At 35.0% G+C, this 14,653-nt stretch overlaps 1 protein-coding gene across 9 annotated transcripts in view; it reads right to left on the reverse strand.

The window, feature by feature from the left end:
- Positions 1 to 14,653, reverse strand: part of FKTN (fukutin) — a 92,043-nt gene that overhangs the window by 36,005 nt on the left and 41,385 nt on the right. For 7 of the 9 annotated variants that reach the window (XR_005200115.1, XM_037738215.1, XM_037738214.1 and 4 more), the window contains 3 exons: positions 14,144 to 14,273; positions 11,431 to 11,564; positions 9,746 to 9,873 (listed from right to left, as the gene is read on the reverse strand). Coding sequence is in view for 8 of the 9 variants with exons in the window: in XM_037738215.1 (XP_037594143.1) it covers positions 9,746 to 9,873; positions 11,431 to 11,564; positions 14,144 to 14,273 (392 nt within the window). In the remaining variant the exon portion in view is untranslated. Of the gene's footprint in view, positions 1 to 5,479; positions 8,281 to 9,745; positions 9,874 to 11,430; positions 11,565 to 14,143; positions 14,274 to 14,653 lie in introns of those variants that run through there. The other 2 variants (XM_037738218.1, XM_037738213.1) reach the window with 2 other exon arrangements.

Genomic DNA, 14,653 nt, shown 5'->3' on the forward strand with positions numbered 1-14,653 from the left:
TTGTAAACAGTGCCACTATGAACATACGTGTGTATGTCTTTATAATAGAACGATTTATAATCCTTTGGGTATATACCCAGTAATGGGATTGCTGGGTCAAATGGAATTTCTATTTCTAGGTCCTTGAGGAAATGCCACACTGTCTTCCACAATGGTTGAACTAGTTTACACTCCCACCAACAGGGTAAAAGTGTTCCTATTTCTCAACATCCTCTTCAGCATCTGTTGTCTCCAGATTTTTTAATGATCGCCATTCTAACTGGCGTGAGGTGGCAGTCTTAAAAAATATAATTTACTTCACATAAATGAAAGATTTGCTGTTTATTCATCTGGAGGCAATCTTCTCTTAAAGAAATAAACAAAGCTTGCTATATAAATAACTGCCATGTCTACATATTGTATAAGTATACAATTACCATATAACATGCATAACTTCCAAAAGTAGTTCTTTCAAAGTTCTTCTCTCAATTTCTCAATTTTGCACCTGCTACTTACTAGAGGTTTGGCGGTATAATTAAGGAGACCTAAGACATAATCTGTATGTTGTAAAATATAAAGGCATAAATGGAGCAGAAAATATGAGATCATTTTTAGAAAAGTCAATGTTTTAAATACACTCATTTAAAAAAATTATTCAAATTTGCCTTTAGCTTCACAGCTGTAAGTACTAAAAAGACAAATGTGTTTCTTGCAGTTATAACTATAGGAGCACAGTATCAATCTGTGAAGCTGAGAGAGACGATCAGTGAGGATTCAACAACTACCTTTAATCTTTAACTTCTTGTGAAACAGAACGATTGAAAACTACTAGGCTAACTTAATTATAGCTTTAATTCTCCAAAGGCGTTAGGTTGGATAAAGGCATCAACCTAGTGTCACCCTATCATCTTAACAAAACAGTGTATACTACACTTAAGAGGATCTGACTTAGTTTCATATAGGACTCAGGTCTCACTTAGTCTCAGGCCAAACATGTAACATGTACCAGGCCTGATTTTACCTATCATGTAGAAAGGACAGACAAATCAGCAAAAGTACTCCAAAAAAGTATGAGAGAGGTAAAGAAAAAGAAAATCTATAGTAATGCAGAGGAAGAGAAGATTATTTCCAGATAGAGGTACCAAGAAACAAGTAAAAAGAGAGAGGAACTCAAGGCCCTTGAATGAGCAGAACTGGGACATACAATGATGTATGATAATCTAGCATTACAGTGACAAGCTTAAAATCTTGAACTAAAATCAAATTTCAAAAGGTAGTGTGTCTAAATGCAATGTGGTAACCTAGATTAGATCTCAGAACAGAAAAAGTACATTAGTAGAAAACTAGTGAATCCAAATAAAGTATAGAGTGTAAATGTGATCTTTATTTCATATTACATACAGAACAATAAAGTTTTTAGAAGGTAGTATAGGAGGAAAACCTTCATTACCTTGAGATAGGGAAAGAAATAAACTGAACTACATTAAAATTAATAACTTTTTATTGACCAAAAATCACTATTAAGAGAGTAAAGAAGGACTGGTCAGGGCGGCTCAACCCTGTAATCCAAGCACTTTAGCAGGCCGAGGCAGGCAGATCACTTGAGGTCAGGAGCTCAAGACCAGCCTGGGCAACATGGTGAAACCCCATCTCTACTAAAAATACAAAAATAGCTGGGTGTAATGGAGTGTGCCTGTAATTCCAGCTACTCAGGAGACTGAGGCATGAGAACTGCTTGAACTTGGGAGGTGGGGGTTGCAGTGAGCCGAGATCGTACCACTGCACTCCAAAACAAACAGAAAGAGTAAAGAAGAAAGGCACAGATTGGGAGATGACATTTTCAAGTACGAAAAAGACAGACAACTCAAATTAAAAACAAAACTGACAAGACACTCAGCAGATAACTCACAAAAGAGGATATCCAAATTGTCAACAAACATGAATTTGCCTTCATTGAGTCAGGGAAATGGAAATCTCAACTACAATTTGGTAATACTATACACCTAGCAAAATGGTTAAAAATTAAGAAGTCTGACAATGCCAAGTGTTAGTAAGAATGTGGGGCAATGGAAAGTTCTATAACTTATTGGAACATAACTTGGAATAACAAACTTTGGAAAACTATTTGTAAATAATACACCAAAACTAAACATATGAATACCCTATGACCAAGCAATCTCACACTTTATGTGTAAACCCAACAGAAGAACATTGCTGTGCTTTGAATGTTTACATTTCCTCAAAATTCACATGCTGAAATCCTAATCTCCAAGGTGACAGTGTAAGAGGTAAGACCTTTGGGAGGTGATTAGGTCATGAGAGTGGAACGCTTTCTAATGGAACCTTTATAAAAGAGGCCCAAGGGAACTTGCCTGCTCCTTCCACCATATGAGGAGAGGTCAGCAGTCTGCAACCACTAGGAGGGCCTTCACCAGAACCAGATCATGCTGGTACCTTTATCTCGGACTTCCCATCATCCAGAACCCAGAGAAATAAATTTCTGTTGTTTATGAGCACCCAGCTTATGGTATTTTGTCACAGCAGCCTGAGCAAACTAAGATAAGCATGTACCAGGGCACTGAAAGACATGCACAGAAATGTTCACTACAGCATCATCTATAATAGCCCCAAATTGAAAACAACCCAAATTTCCAACTAATATTTGGGTTAGTGGACTTAATAAATATTTGTGACATATTCATACAATTAACTACTACACAGCAAATAAAATGACTGAATAGCTACAACATGCAAAAATATAAATGGTTCTCACAAATACAATGTTGAATGAAAGGAAGCCAGCAACATATCATCCAGTTTACATAAAATTAAAAAAACAAAACAACAGGTAAAACTAAACTGTAATATCAGAAGTTAGCATAGCTGTTACCTTGTGGGAAACAGGAGCTGTGATCATGAGGGAAAATGTGGGTTTCTGGGGTGCTGACAAGTACCTATTTTTTTTACTGGCGTGTTGGTTACATATTTGTTCATTCAATAATTCTTGGAGTTATACATTTGCTTTGTGTACTTTTAACATAATAATCCACACTATTTCCTAATTTTTCTCTAGCCCTAAGATTATAAAGTTATATGTTATTTTGGACACTTAGTTTTCTTGGACTCCCCTTGTTGATAACCAGGCATGGTGCTAAGTCCTTTTGCCACTTCTTTGAGTCATCTCCTGTTTAGCATAGGTCCTCAACCACCCGAGTCTTGCTCACTATACCAGCTTTCCATGCCTACACACACTAGCAAGAACAATATTCCTCAACAGGACTCATGTCTTATTACATTCTCCACCAAAGAGACATTCTTCATTACATCCAATCAAAAACCCCACCAAACAAGACCTTCTGCCAATTAACCGGTTTACCAACATTACCCAATATCATCTCTACATGGCCATAAGTTTCCTTTTCTAGAGGCAACCAAATCTAATTTAATGGCAATTCCCCATTCAACAACAGTCATTCAAATTGTGCTGGCTCAACCCTCACTTTCAGAGAAAACTTCTGTAGAATCAGTACTCTTTACACGTTTTATTCCTACAAACTGTATCTCTCTGCAGTTATATGTAATACAAGTTTATATTCATTTTTGTAACATTTGGTAGGCTTTAATCCATTACTATGTGATTTTTTTTCTAATTGCTACCTAGCAATGAATCTTCCTAATCAGATTTCTATGCTCTGCCTGCCTAATTTAGAATTAACAAACAGTTGAAACTGGACCCCTACCTGTCACCTTACACTAAAATTAACTCCAGATGGATTAAAGATTTAAACATAAAACCTAACACCATAAAAACACTAGAAAAAAATGTAGGCAAAACCATCCAGGACATAGGCATAGGCAAGGACTTCATGACTAAAACACCAAAAGCAACGGCAATAAAAGCCAAGATAGACAAATGGGATCTAATTAAAATTCAGAGCTCTGTACAGCAAAAGAAACCATCATTAGAGTGAACCGGCAACCAACAGAATGGGAAAAAATTTTTGCAATCTAGGCATCTGACAAAGGGCTAACATCCAGAATCTACAAAGTACTAAAACAGATATACAAGAAAAAAAACAAACAAACCCATTCAAAAGTGGGTGAAGGATATGAACAGACACCTACAAAAGAAGACATATATGAAGCCAACAAACATATGAAAAAATGCTCATCATCACGGGTCATTAGAGAAATGCAAATCAAAACCACACTGAGATACCACCTCATGCCAGTTAGACTGGAGATCATTAAAAACTCTGGAGACAACAGATGCTGGAGAGGATGTGGAGAAATAGGAACACTTTTACACAATTGGTGGGAGTGTAAATTAGTTCAACCATTGTGGAAGACAGTGTGGCGATTTCTCGAGGATCTGGAAATAGAAATTCCATTTGACCCAGCAATCCCATTACTGGGTATATACCCAAAGAACTATAAATCGTTCTACTATAAAGACACATGCACATGTATGTTCACTGCAGCCCTGTATACAATAGCAAAGACTTGGAACCAACCCAAATGCCCATCAGTGATAGACTGGACAAAGAAAATGTGGCACATATAAATCACGGAATACTACACAGCCATAAAAAACAATGAGTTCGTGTCCTTTGTAGGGACTTGGATGAATCTGGAAACCATCATTCTCAGCAAACTGGCACAAGAACAGAAAGCCAAACACTGCATGTTCTCACTCATAGGTGGGTGTTGAACAATGAGAATGCGTGGGCTCAGGGAGAGGAGCATCAAACACTGGGGGCAGTTGGCAGGGTAGGGGAGAGACAGCAGGGGGTGGGGAGGGATAACATAGGGAGAAATACCAGCTATAGTATGTACCTAAAATAAAATAAAAAATAAAAAAATAAAAGAATTAACAAACAACTGTGAATCTATTATGTGCCAAGTACTGAATCAGGTAACTACAAATTATTTAATCTAAGCATTATACTCTGTGAAGTACACAGTGTTATTCCCATTTTACAGAGGAGAAATCTGAAGCTCAGTAGGTTATATGATACAAAAAAACAGAACTCAGATTTGAATCCAAGTCTTCTAATTCCTGGGCTCACTCACCTAAAATCACACTTGTATAAAGCTTCGATATAAAAGTCTCTACATAATAAGTGTCTAGCAAACACCTATAACAAAACATTCAAAATGCACTGTAATATTTTAAAGCTGGATTTTGAAAGGGAGACTGGGGATGGCAAGGAGGTAGCTAGATATGTATTAAAAGCCAGTTGATGTTTGGAATAGTTAACAGAAAAGTAATACTTTTTTTCTCTTTTCTTCTTTTTTTTGGTTTTGTTCTGTCACATAGGCTGGAGTGCAGTGGTACAAGTGTGGCTCACTGCAGCCTAGATCTCCAGGGCTCAGGTGATCCTTCCACCTCAGCCTCCCATGTAGTTGGGACCACAGGCACATGCCACCACGCCTGGGTAATTTTCTAAAAAAATTTATATAAAGCCAGGGTCTCATTTTTGCCTAGGCTGGTCTCGAACTCCTGGGCTCAAGCAGTTCTCTCACCTTGGCCTCCCAAAGTGCTGAGACTAAAGGCATAAGCCACTGCTCCTGGCCAGAAAGGTAGTAATTGATGGCCTGGTTTTATAATAGAAGATACCTTGGAGTAACGAAAAGAAAGTGAAAAAAAAAAGTTACTCAAAGAAACTATCAGGGGAGTCATGAATGACTGAATACAACGCAAAATTCAGTATGATTTAGCAAACTAAGCACACCCATTTATGTTGGTGGCTGTATACAAATTTGTATAACTTTTTAGGAATGCAATCTGGCAATACGTATCAAAACTCTTTAAAAGGCTTATACTGTTTGACTTACTAATTCTACCTTTGGGTATCTATTAAAGAAAACAACCCCCTAATAAAGTTTTTACTTTATGAATACAGGTGCCCACAGAATTTTTTAAATTAAAAAATAGAAATAAACTAATTAGAAAAATAGTTAAATAAACCTATTTTTAGGCCTTTTTCCACATTTCTCCTAAGTCTACCTAACAAATTACTTTTAAGCCACACTTCTTTGCCATTGTTTCTAGATATGGCTGATTTGGTACCTAACTACAGATTATACATATTTGATTACAGTACTGCTATCAGAGTACTTTAACATGTTTCACGGTCTAGATCATGAGATCCTTAAGAGCTGAAACTAAGTTACAGTCATATCAATATCCTTAGCCCACAGCAGTTAGTAAATACATTTTACAGAAATGAATGATAAATTACATAAAATCCACACGTGGACAAGACTGTGGTCCACAGAGGATGAATCCGAATTTTCTGAAGATCTATCCAATAAGCAGAAACCAACTATCAGAAGGTACAGGGAACCCGCTACTAGCCCAAGGAGTAGGTTTCCTATTAGAGGATACAGCAATAGCTGTATTAGCCTGATAATGTTTTCATGGAGGGGTTATTAACAACATGGTAGAGATCATGATGACACTAACATAGTATACTGGTAAGAACATGGGCTCTGAAGTGATACAGGCCTGGGTCTGACTCAGGTTTGTCTTAATTTGTTTGTCCATAAAATACAGTTGAACATGATAAAATCTCCTTTATAAACTTATTGTGAGGATTAAATAAGATAACACATATAAAAGCTTGGGATGGTGCTTGGCTTACAGTAAGTATTCAATAAAGTTAACTATTATTATTACCTTTCAAGCTTCTGGCCTCTGCCCTTACCAAGTGATTCAAAATGGGAAGGAGAGAAACAAACCAAATAAATCTAGACAGCATCTTTAGGAAATGTGAAGTTGAGGAATAAAAACTTCACATTCTATAGACAGAGTTGTTATATTAGCCACTTTTACTACTGGCAGATTTGGATGCTGGAGAAAAACATAATAAAGAATCCAGTCAACATTTTTAAATAGAATTTGGATTTCAGGCAAAAGAAAGGTGTCCTAGAAAGAAGCGAAAGACTGAGAACTAAAGATGGAATGAGTAGCATGAGACGGGGGAAGAAAATGCCTGCCTAGAAAATTACTAATCCAATTTATCACTGTGCTGAAGGTACCATACCTTATGCCAATGCAGCATGGTAATACTAATAACAGTAACGGTTATAATAATACAGTACTGACAGTAGCTACTACTTACACAATACTTACAATGTGCTAGGTACCGTTCCAAATGCATTATACATACTAATTCACTTAACTTGAGGGTCAAACAGGTCTGACATTAAATCTTGGTCTTGCCATCAATAGCCAAAAGCCTCAAGCAAGTTACTTCACTCTGAGCTTTCGTTTCCTAATGTCTAACTGGAGGTGAGAATACTGAACCCACAGGGATAGTATGAAGATTAACCAGATTATATATATGAACTACCTATCATAGTGGCTAATAGCTAGCAGATATCCTGGTAGCTATATCTTTATGATTACTCTTAATATGTTATTAAATCTTAGGACCAAAGAGATCATTCGGTAGGCCTGCAGAGTAGTTTATAAAGAAAATCTTTTTTCTTCCTTCTTGAGTTCCTCGTTTTAAAAATCATAAGCATGCTGCATTGTTAAGCTCTTCTCAGAATGAACTGTATATAAAATAAGAAATAGATTATTAGAAAGATAAAAAAAAAAAACCTTTAGGGAAGGGGAGATGATACATTACACTGACTAGTTTCAATAGTAATTCTAACATGCTCATGCTCCCACTATATTTGGTGTCTGGTAGATTTAGTTACTGATTACAAGTAACTGATTAGTTACTGATTAGTGGCAAATATTAAGCAGGTTTACCTCTCTTTATAGAGAGTGCACATTTAAAAAATAAACCCATATTCTCAAACCATGTGGTTGAGAATATAAATTGGGGAAATCTCTTGGGAGGGCAATTTGGCAATATCTATCAAAATTGAAATATGCTTATATTCCCTTTAACCCCAAAATTTGAGTCTAATACTTTATCCTACAGAGTGTTTCACGCATGTGCATAAAGACATGTGGCCAGAGATATAGTCATTGCAGAACTGAGGGTCACGGCAAACTACCGGAAACAGCTTAAATATTCATCAATAGGGAATTGGTTGAATAAATTATGGTATTGCCATACAATGAAATAAAGTGCAGCTATTTCTATATATACTCATTTGGAACATTTTCCAAAATATGTAGATATGTGAGGAAAAGAACATACAGTGTGTAATATACTATAATACTATTTGTGTAAAGGGGGAGAGATGAATGTAGATACTACATGTATACAAGCATACGTCTGTCTCTGAAAGGATACATAAGAAATGAGTAATCATGGTTATTTCTGGAAACGACACCTAGAAACAGGAAAATAAGGGCAGAGGATGGAGAAAGGTTTTTTCCACACATATCCTTTATATTCTTTGAATTGTTTAACTATGTAATATATAATCTATTCAAAAATTAAAAATCCATTAAAAAGACCCTTCAGCTAGCTTAAACATTTTGTTTTTCTTCATCCACAAGGAATAGTAACATTAAAAATACTACATTTTCTTAAAGTAAATAGTGCTGCAAAGAATAAAAATGGCATATGGCTGGGGGAATCTTCCAGAGAAACTACTCTACTCAGCCATCTCCTGTTCTTTTCTCTGCCTTTTAAGGTCACAGTAACACCATAGAAAATCTGGGACTCACACCATCTGTCCAGACAGTTCTATCACTGCTCATTTCTCTTGTTAAATAATCAGAATACTTCACACTTCCCAAACACTGCTACTATAAAGAGCTGTTAAGGCAGAATGAAAGAAGCTTTTTCTATCCAGATATGTAGTAGTTAGAAATGAACAGTTCTTTTGAGATTTGCAGGTTTCGGATCACGTCAGTGAGAGAAAAAATTCAAGCCTTAGAAAGAAATTTAATAACAGGATTCTAATACTTGGCTCTAAAAATTATCTTTCTTAGAAAAAAGGTAACACTCTCATAGAAGTTCTCTAAGACTAGATAAGAATAGATGTAACAGTTTAATACTGAGATAACTATACAGGTCTCTAATCCATAAATTTCTCATGACACTAAGAAGAGAAATAGTTTTCTTTACTACTACTACTACTACTAGTACTACTACAGTAGTAGTAGTAATAGCAGCTAATAATTACTTAGCACCCAGGACATCCTGACACTACTCAAAGCTCTTTTTGTGTATTAATTTTTAATCCTTAAAACCACTCTGTGGCAATTTTTAGTATAACTGCCATTTTACAGCTGAGGAAACTTAGGCAGAGAGGTTAAATAACTTGCCCAAGGTAACACAGCTGGTAAAATAAAGAGCTGGTATTCAACAGCAAGCACACTGGCTTCAGAATATCTACCTCTGAAGGTTGTTGTGAGGAGTAGATGGGTTAATACATGTAAAATGTTCAGAATATGTAAAATGACACACAGACTTTATCTATTACTCAATGTAATAGATAAAGTGATTACTGTTCAAAAAAGCTGAAGGCCACAAGTTAGGGTGGAGCTAAGGTTTCCCAGGTCAGTCTGACTCAAAACCCAAGCTCTTTAGGTTCCCATTCTTTCTCTCAGAACTGAGAATAGACCAGCTGCATCATCAGCTTGAACTGACAAACCCAGAGACAATTCCTCTTCACAAACTGTCCTTATAGATATTCTCACTTCACAAGGATAAACAGACTCTATGGATAAGTTAAGAAAGTGTTAGCTAATAATGGAGTCTTGAAAGTGGTCTTTGGTTTTCTTTTCATTTTCTACCTCCTGAAATTCTTTCTGCAGTGTCTTTATAAGTACTTATTTGATTCATACTTGAATTTTTTTCCCGTTTTGGCCTGAGTGCCTCCATTCCACATGTGGTCAGCTTCTTCATAGAAGAAAAAAATGTCAAGTTTTACATCATCCTTTCCCTGGAAGGATAGTTCCAAGCTGTCTTCTACCTATGGGAAAGATGAAAACCTTCACACACTGAAACAAAGGAAATGCATTTTTAAAAACATTTTTTTTTTAAATAAAGAAACAAATTCTTATGTTTTACATACAGAGTATTCATTCTAAGATGTACTTTTTTTTCAAGTTAAAGCACCTCTTAAATTGGGATGCATCAGTAACATATCATTTAATTTCTTAACTGCATCTAAAATAATGTTGTTTCTTACAATTGATGATAACTCAGAGTAAACCACTTATGGTAATTATCACTGCAGAAAAAAAAAAAAGAAATATCCTATTCCAGAGCAGCTTTCCGACTAAAGAAGGAAAAGAACCAAAGAAATATTATTTCCTTTAATAACCAAATAAAACTATCAGGAAACAAGTCTCTCATAACAATCAATAAATAAGTACTTAAGTAAGGAGTTATTCCTCACAGCCACATAAATAGTTTAGATCATTATATTACACACACGAAAAAAAGAAAAAACAAAAGTTAAGGTAAAAAGAAATAAAGAATTCTGGGAACATTTCCCTAAAGAAAACTTATCATACAAATAATTACATTCCCATTGGACTTGGTATATCTGTCTGCCACAGTACTAATCACAGAATAATTATTTATGCAGTCTTTCCCCCTCACAATTAGACAGTGAGCTTCTCAAGGGTAAGAACTATCATTTATTCATCTTTGTGTCACAGGTGCAAAGGACAGTGCCAGACTTATAATGAATGTTTGGTAAATGTTTGCTGAATAACTAGAGCTCTATTACTTGACTTTGACCTCAGTAAAATATTTTATTTATATTTTTTAGTAAAATAGAATAATTATGATGGAAGAAATAATTTTCTAGTGACTAAACATATTTTTACTTGCTTACTGGAGGATAACACCTTTCTGGGGAGAAGCAAATTAAGAACAAAATGATTGCAAGAGATCATGGGCTTAGGGTATAGGAATCAAACTGTCTAGAGGGAGGTTTCATTTAGACTACAATGACTTATCCCTGGTTGACCTCTGAGCAAACTACCATAACCTAGGACATGTAAGATAAACAAGAAATTGAAGTACTTATTTGAAATGATTCAAATAATTTCTACCCCTTAGCAATCAATGGAATATTTTATGTTGATAATGACATCTGTAAAATTAACTCATGAGAAACAATGTAACTTCAGGTAGGGTGGGTGGGATTCTTATTTATTATATTAATTGTATATCATATATATTGATTTTATATTACATTGTTGCCTAATATAATAGCAATAAATTCACCTATAAGAGTTCAAGATCCTTCTTTCCTCATCATTATTAGTTGGTGCAAAAGTAATGGCAAAAACCGCAATTACTTTTGCACTAACCCAATAGAAAGCCAGATTTTCTTGCTTTTGCCTAGATAGTGCAGTAAATACAAGTGGTAATAGGCTTCTGCTGAACTCATCCTAGTCAGTACTGAGTGATAAAATTATGTATGCAGCATTCTTAACCATGTCTGAGTTGTTTAATTTAAGCTTTACAATTGAGATATGTTACTTATGAAATGAAGCCACCTTTTGTTACTGACCTTCCCAAATTTGTGTTTGAGTGGAAGTCCTGCATCCTGAAATGCTAAAATAATATCAGATTTGTAATCTTGTATAAAAATTCCTAGGTCGACATCTTTGCTATAAGGAATAATGTTGCATTGTCGATACCATCCTAAAAAGAAGATTAAATTTTTTTAACAAAATTTAGGTTTGGAAAAAAATAGTTATTATAACAAACGATATTTGTAACAATCATTTTTTTTTTCTTTTTTTAAAGAGACAGAGTCTCACTATATTGCCCAGGCTGGACACAAACTCCTGGCTCAAGTGATCTCCTTGCCTTGGCCTCTCAAGTGGCTGGGAGTACAAAATGGATTTTATTTCATAGGATTAGACTTAAGGTGCTTTACCAAAATTATTTTTAAAAATTAAATCTCAAACTAAATGACTTTGTTGGAGTAGACACCTGAGCCTTCTTTTTTTTTTTTTTTCCCATTTATTTATTTTATTGCATTTTAGGTTTTGGGGTACATGTATCTATTTTCAATGTCTGAGCACTCTCAGCTTTCTCAAAAACTTTCATGATATGTTTTAGTTTCTCAATAAACCATTAGCTTTAATAATAAGTTGCGGGTGAGAATGTTTAATCATTAATCTCTAGTGGTAGAGGGGGCTGTTAAGATATGCAAAAAATATTTTTGCATATCTTTTGCTTAATCAATATATTTTTCTTGAGCAATCATTTGTAGAACCTAGCAGCTCTCAACAGTGACTACCTAATGAGTCACATGAAACAGAAAAGCAGTAACAGCTTCAATTTTCAACACACTGCCAAATGATATTTCTAAGTGTCTACCATGTATGTGCTCTCAGTTAGTTGCTATAGCATTGTTTTAAAGAAATAAAACATATAGCTTAATATTATTAAGGACTCCTGGGTCTCTCCTATGATCTTCCTAATCATTCCATTTCAATTATTTCAAAAGTAAATACATGACTACGATTATCCTTATAGACATTGGTATTGGTTAATATTGTTTGGAATTATAAAATAATTCTATTAAAGAATTATAAACCATTAAAAATAGGTTTCTTAAATATCATCTAATACAACTCCCTCATAAATGCCCTTAAGTCAAAAAAACCATGGGACTAAAAACTCAAAACAAACCATGTCAAATGCCTAAGAAGTACCTTTGATGATACACATTATAAAACAATCTTGTTTCTAAAAATTAAACCTTAAAGCAAATATCATATGATGTGAGAGATGTACTTTTTTATTTTTTATTTTTTTGGCTTATTCTTCCTCCTTGGAGGAAGAACAGTGTAAATTTTCAACAAAGGCTAATAGATAGGATAAGCATATATCCCAGTTTATGCCTGAACATAATTATTAATGGTGCTTCCTTTCACTCTTAAGTCTCTTGAAGTGAACAATAAATTAGATAGCAACCCTATTAAGGCAGGAGTTGAATTAACTTTTGTACGAATATGGTTATAATAAAAAAAAAGCAAATACAGCTATAATTATCATGATAATCAAAAGATAACAAATAAAAACAAAACAAAATTTAAGATTATAAATAATTCTTAATTCCAAAGAAGTTTAATTTAACGGACAGTGGACAGAGACACAAAAATCACTCACAGGTCTTAATAGCAACCTGTTTAAGGACTATATAAAAGTCTGTATGTCCATGTCAGATGGGACCATGATGTCCAATTAGTGATACTAACAATGACCTAGGAAAGGTTGATGGAAGACCTTATGACATTCCCTTCAATGTTCCTTTCATTAGAAACATTTAGTGCAATGCAAGCTGTTTGTATGGCACATAAGTAAAGAAACGAGGGTTTTTAATAATTATTTTTAAAAGGCAATAACAATCTTTGGGATGAAATAATAAAATGCTAATTTAAGGCTTATCCGAGAATCAACCTTAGTAGTCCCCACTTATCCATGGTTTTGCTTTTAGGAGTTTCAGTTACCCATAGTCAACCACAGTCTGAATATATTAAATGGTAAATTCCAGAAATAAACAACTCAGAAATGTTACATCAAATCTTTCAGGACTCAGCCCTAGCCTCTGTGAAATGTTCCTTGATTTGCCCAGAAATTTTCAATAGCAGTCTGACACTACATTGTAACGTTACATCCTTCATCTCCCTTCATCTCAACATGCAGGCATTTTATCATCTCACACCATCTTAAGAAAAACAACACTGAGTACAGTAAAATACTCTGAGAGACAGAGAGATCACACACAACTGTTATTATAGTATTGTTAAAACTGTTCCATTTTATTATATTTATTGTTGTTTATCTCTTACTGTGCCTAATTTATAAATTAAATGTCATCATAGGTATGTATGTATAAGGAAAAAGCTGTGTATATAGGGTTCAGTACTATCAGAGATTTCAGGCATCCACTGGGGGTCTTGGAATTTATCACCCATGGATAAGGGGGCACTATTGTATAGTGTACGTGTTCTGATACAAATTTTATATATATTATTTATAATTTTTAGTAAACACAAACATGGCCTTTCTAACATTCCTTTTTATATTTCTCAAATTAATTTCTTTAAAGAAATCAATAGATCCTCCTTGCTGCATGCACTCATGTTTATTCTGTCTATAAATATGACACTTCAAATATCACTGCTATTTTGTCATCTCAAGCAGTAATTCCTAAAGACAGAGGACAAAATGACAAAAAGACAAATGGAAAGTCATAAGAATTTTACCTAGGCAAGTCCCACTGCTCATCCAGAATGGTACTCCCAATTTGTTTAATGTTTTCGCTGCTAGCTGTAGTAATTCCTTTGCACTCTTCCGAAAGGCCATGGCTTCCACAGTGTTATCATCAAGGTACTGCTACAGATATAATAAAGTCAGCTATTACAGCCATTTCTAAATTGTTAGGAAACTTTCTGTGGCATCTGAATTAAATTTGAAAATTAACCCCAGGCTGGGCACAGTGGCTCACACCTTTAATCCCAGAACTTTGGGAGGCCAAGGCAGGTAGATCACTTGTGGTCAGGAGTTCAAGACTAGCCCTGCCCAGATGGCAAAACCCCATCTCTAGTAAAAATATAAAAATTAGCTGAGAGTGGTGGCCTGCACCTGTAATCCCAGCTACTCGAGAAACTGAGGCAAGAGAATCGCTTGAACCAGGGCGGTGGAGGTTGCAATGAGCCAAGATCACGCCACTACACTCCAGCCTGGGCAACAGAATGAGACTGTCTCAAAAAAAA

Source organism: Cebus imitator, unplaced genomic scaffold (genome assembly GCF_001604975.1).
Source record: "Cebus imitator isolate Cc_AM_T3 unplaced genomic scaffold, Cebus_imitator-1.0 Scaffold51, whole genome shotgun sequence".
NCBI lineage: Eukaryota > Metazoa > Chordata > Mammalia > Primates > Cebidae > Cebus > Cebus imitator.